The 2,520-nt window shown below is 45.0% G+C and overlaps 1 protein-coding gene across 1 annotated transcript; it reads right to left on the bottom strand.

Moving 5' to 3' along the window:
- Window positions 1-1,202: 1,202 nt before the first annotated feature.
- On the bottom strand, window positions 1,203-2,060 carry LOC145982248 (uncharacterized). Its single transcript, XM_083115826.1, has one exon. The coding sequence runs from the start codon at window positions 2,058-2,060 to the stop codon at window positions 1,203-1,205; it is 858 nt and encodes a 285-aa protein (XP_082971952.1).
- Window positions 2,061-2,520: the final 460 nt, after the last annotated feature.

Genomic DNA, 2,520 nt, shown 5'->3' with positions numbered 1-2,520 from the left:
ACATCGTAATGCAGTTTCAGTTTGAGGATTGAAGTCTCGCTGGACAAATGCAGGACTAACATTTTTCTTTTATCGCTATTGTTTTATCAAATCCGTTGCTCTCTGAAACATTTCCAACGACGTCGAGTCCCCGCTGCCGGTTAGTTGCGAAAGGATGACCAGCATTACGACGCAGAGATGACCGCAGACCACTTCGTCGAAGCCCTGGATCCTTTCGTCGTTGTAAAATATTTCGGACGTCGATTTCAGGTAGTTCGCAAGCGCGAGAAGCGGAACGCCACCGAAAGAATAAAAAACGAAAGCGCTTCCGTCCTCGGCAATCCAATAACATACCCAGTGGGTTCCCGGGTTGAGAGAATTATCCAAGTTGACCACTCCGCTTTCGCCGCCACTTCGGGGTCCATTAGCAGGCAATGTATCGGACATGAACACACCTCTGAAGTTTATAACGTTGAACAATTCAGCTAGAGACTCAATATCTTCGTTTGAAAGGGGCACTTTTTTTTAAGGTTGAATTTCTTCAATGCTGCTGCGGTGATTTGTTTCTTTGTTCTTCTTCTCTTCAATCCGGAACCAGTAGCGTTCATCTTGCTTTCCACGGCGAGGTTGTGTCTTTTTTGCTCTTCGAGCTCTTTTGTGTTCTTCTTGGCATCGATCACGGTTTTCGCGATCGCGGCACTACCACCTGCGAGACTTCCCACGGCTCCGAGAGCAGCGAGGATCGCGGGAATGCTGAAAATGAAACCTCCCTGCTTTCTTGACCTAGACTTTTGCAACTTGCTTAGCTGTGGCCTGCTGAGAAGGAGCTTCATCCCGTGCCCCTTCTTTAAACATTTGTTTTTCTTCTCGCGTTGCTTCTTCGTGAGTATAGAATCGATGCCCGAAACCTTTTTGAGTTCCGAGTAAGGGATTTGATAAGCCACTCCTTTCGGTCGCATTGCGAAGAACTCCTATTTTATTATGTCTGTTTATTTACTTACTGCTATCCGTGAACTGCATTCTGCTTCAGCTGCTGCCTTCTTTTCTTTCTGTGCCAACCCCAAGACCAACATTGGGATAGAACAATAAATGGAGAGAAAAGGTTTTGGTGATATGAGACTGCTGTTTATTTTAGCAAAAAAAAAATAGATGGATGCTGGAAATGAAGTGAATGAAAAAAGTATTTACAGAAGTGTGTGAAGTGGATTCGTTACAGGATTAGCCTAATTACAGATATTGCATGATTTGGACTTTTCTGCGATTGGTGAATAGCCCCATGGAACGGTGTGAATACCGCAGTTCAAAACTTTTCTCTTGTCGTCCTCTGCATCCAACGCCACTTTGTTCAGTTTCACGGTCTTTACATCATGGTCTATGCTCTGGAACCTCCTCTCTTCCCGCAGGATGGGGAGTTTCTTTTTCAGGCATTCGATGTAATCCTCGACGTTTAACTTCCCCTGAACAGTGCTTTTCCCAACTCCCTTGGACTTCTTGATGGTGGCAACGGTCGTTCTGATACAATATGATTTATCCCTGAGTCCCACGAACTCTCTGATGATCTCACCGTTTATTTCGTCCTTCATCAATCCGGGAACTTTCTTGTTTCTTGGCAAAATGTTGTAGGGGTTCGGCTGTGGATAGCCCGAAGTGTCGAAATGTTCCTTAAATTCGGTTGTCATGCCCCTGTACGGATCTTCCTTCATCACATAAACGAAACTGTCCGTATCCATGTAAGCGATCTGGATTTGATTTTTGTATCGTGACTTCATGATGTTGTAGTGGAACTCGTACATTTGCAGTTTCGACAGTTCGAGAATTGCAGCCCCCACGTACGTCGGTTTGTTGAACGTAATGCAGGATTTGTCAAGATGAAGCAACGTCAGGTTCTCGTTGAAAATTTTCCTGCTCTTGAAGCGTGGGTTGGCAACCCACTTCATGCATTTTTTTTCGTCCGAAACTATCTTGACATCCTTGTATTTCCTTACAGTCTCCATTGTTTTTCCGTAGATGGCGTTGTTCATCAGTTTATACATATCCTTATCCAGGTCAGATGTCGCCACCTGCCGCTTCTGGGTGTTCATGTTGATGTAGGGTTCCAGCCATTTGCCCTGTGTGAATTTCAAAACTCTGTGCACTTTAGTTAAAACAAGACCCTGCTGGAGATTTCAGAAGTTTGCAGTGCACTACGTAATGATCCTTCCTCTCCAACGTCAGAAGCAGTTTTGGTTGATTGGAGCAAGGAGGACATTTTAGCTCAGGCGCCAGAGGAAAATCCGAATGGAGCTGGTGCAATTCTGAAGGATACTCTAAGTCTACCTCCGCGAAGTATCCTGTCGATCCTTCAAAATTATCCTCTTGAAGCAGATGTTTCAGTCCTTCTTCGGTGATGTCCGACCACTCGAAATTAGACTGTGGCAGCTTCTGCGTCATCGCATAACCATACAGGTTGTTGGCGTCCAAGTATATTATGTAGCTGGACTCCTGATTGGGATCGTACTCGTCTCCCATGTACTTGTTGTTTGCTTTCGCATGTCTTAAACA

Source organism: Lepisma saccharinum, chromosome 2, assembly GCF_977018435.1.
Source record: "Lepisma saccharinum chromosome 2, izLepSacc3.1, whole genome shotgun sequence".
Classification (NCBI taxonomy): Eukaryota; Metazoa; Arthropoda; class Insecta; order Zygentoma; family Lepismatidae; genus Lepisma; species Lepisma saccharinum.
Note: the sequence above shows the minus strand (reverse complement) of the source record. Positions and strands in the feature narration are given on the sequence as shown.

Excerpts from the sequence above, each read along its gene's own strand:
- LOC145982248 (XM_083115826.1), bottom strand. The coding sequence starts at position 2,060 with ATGAACACCCAGAAGCGGCAGGTGGCGACATCTGACCTGGATAAGGAT.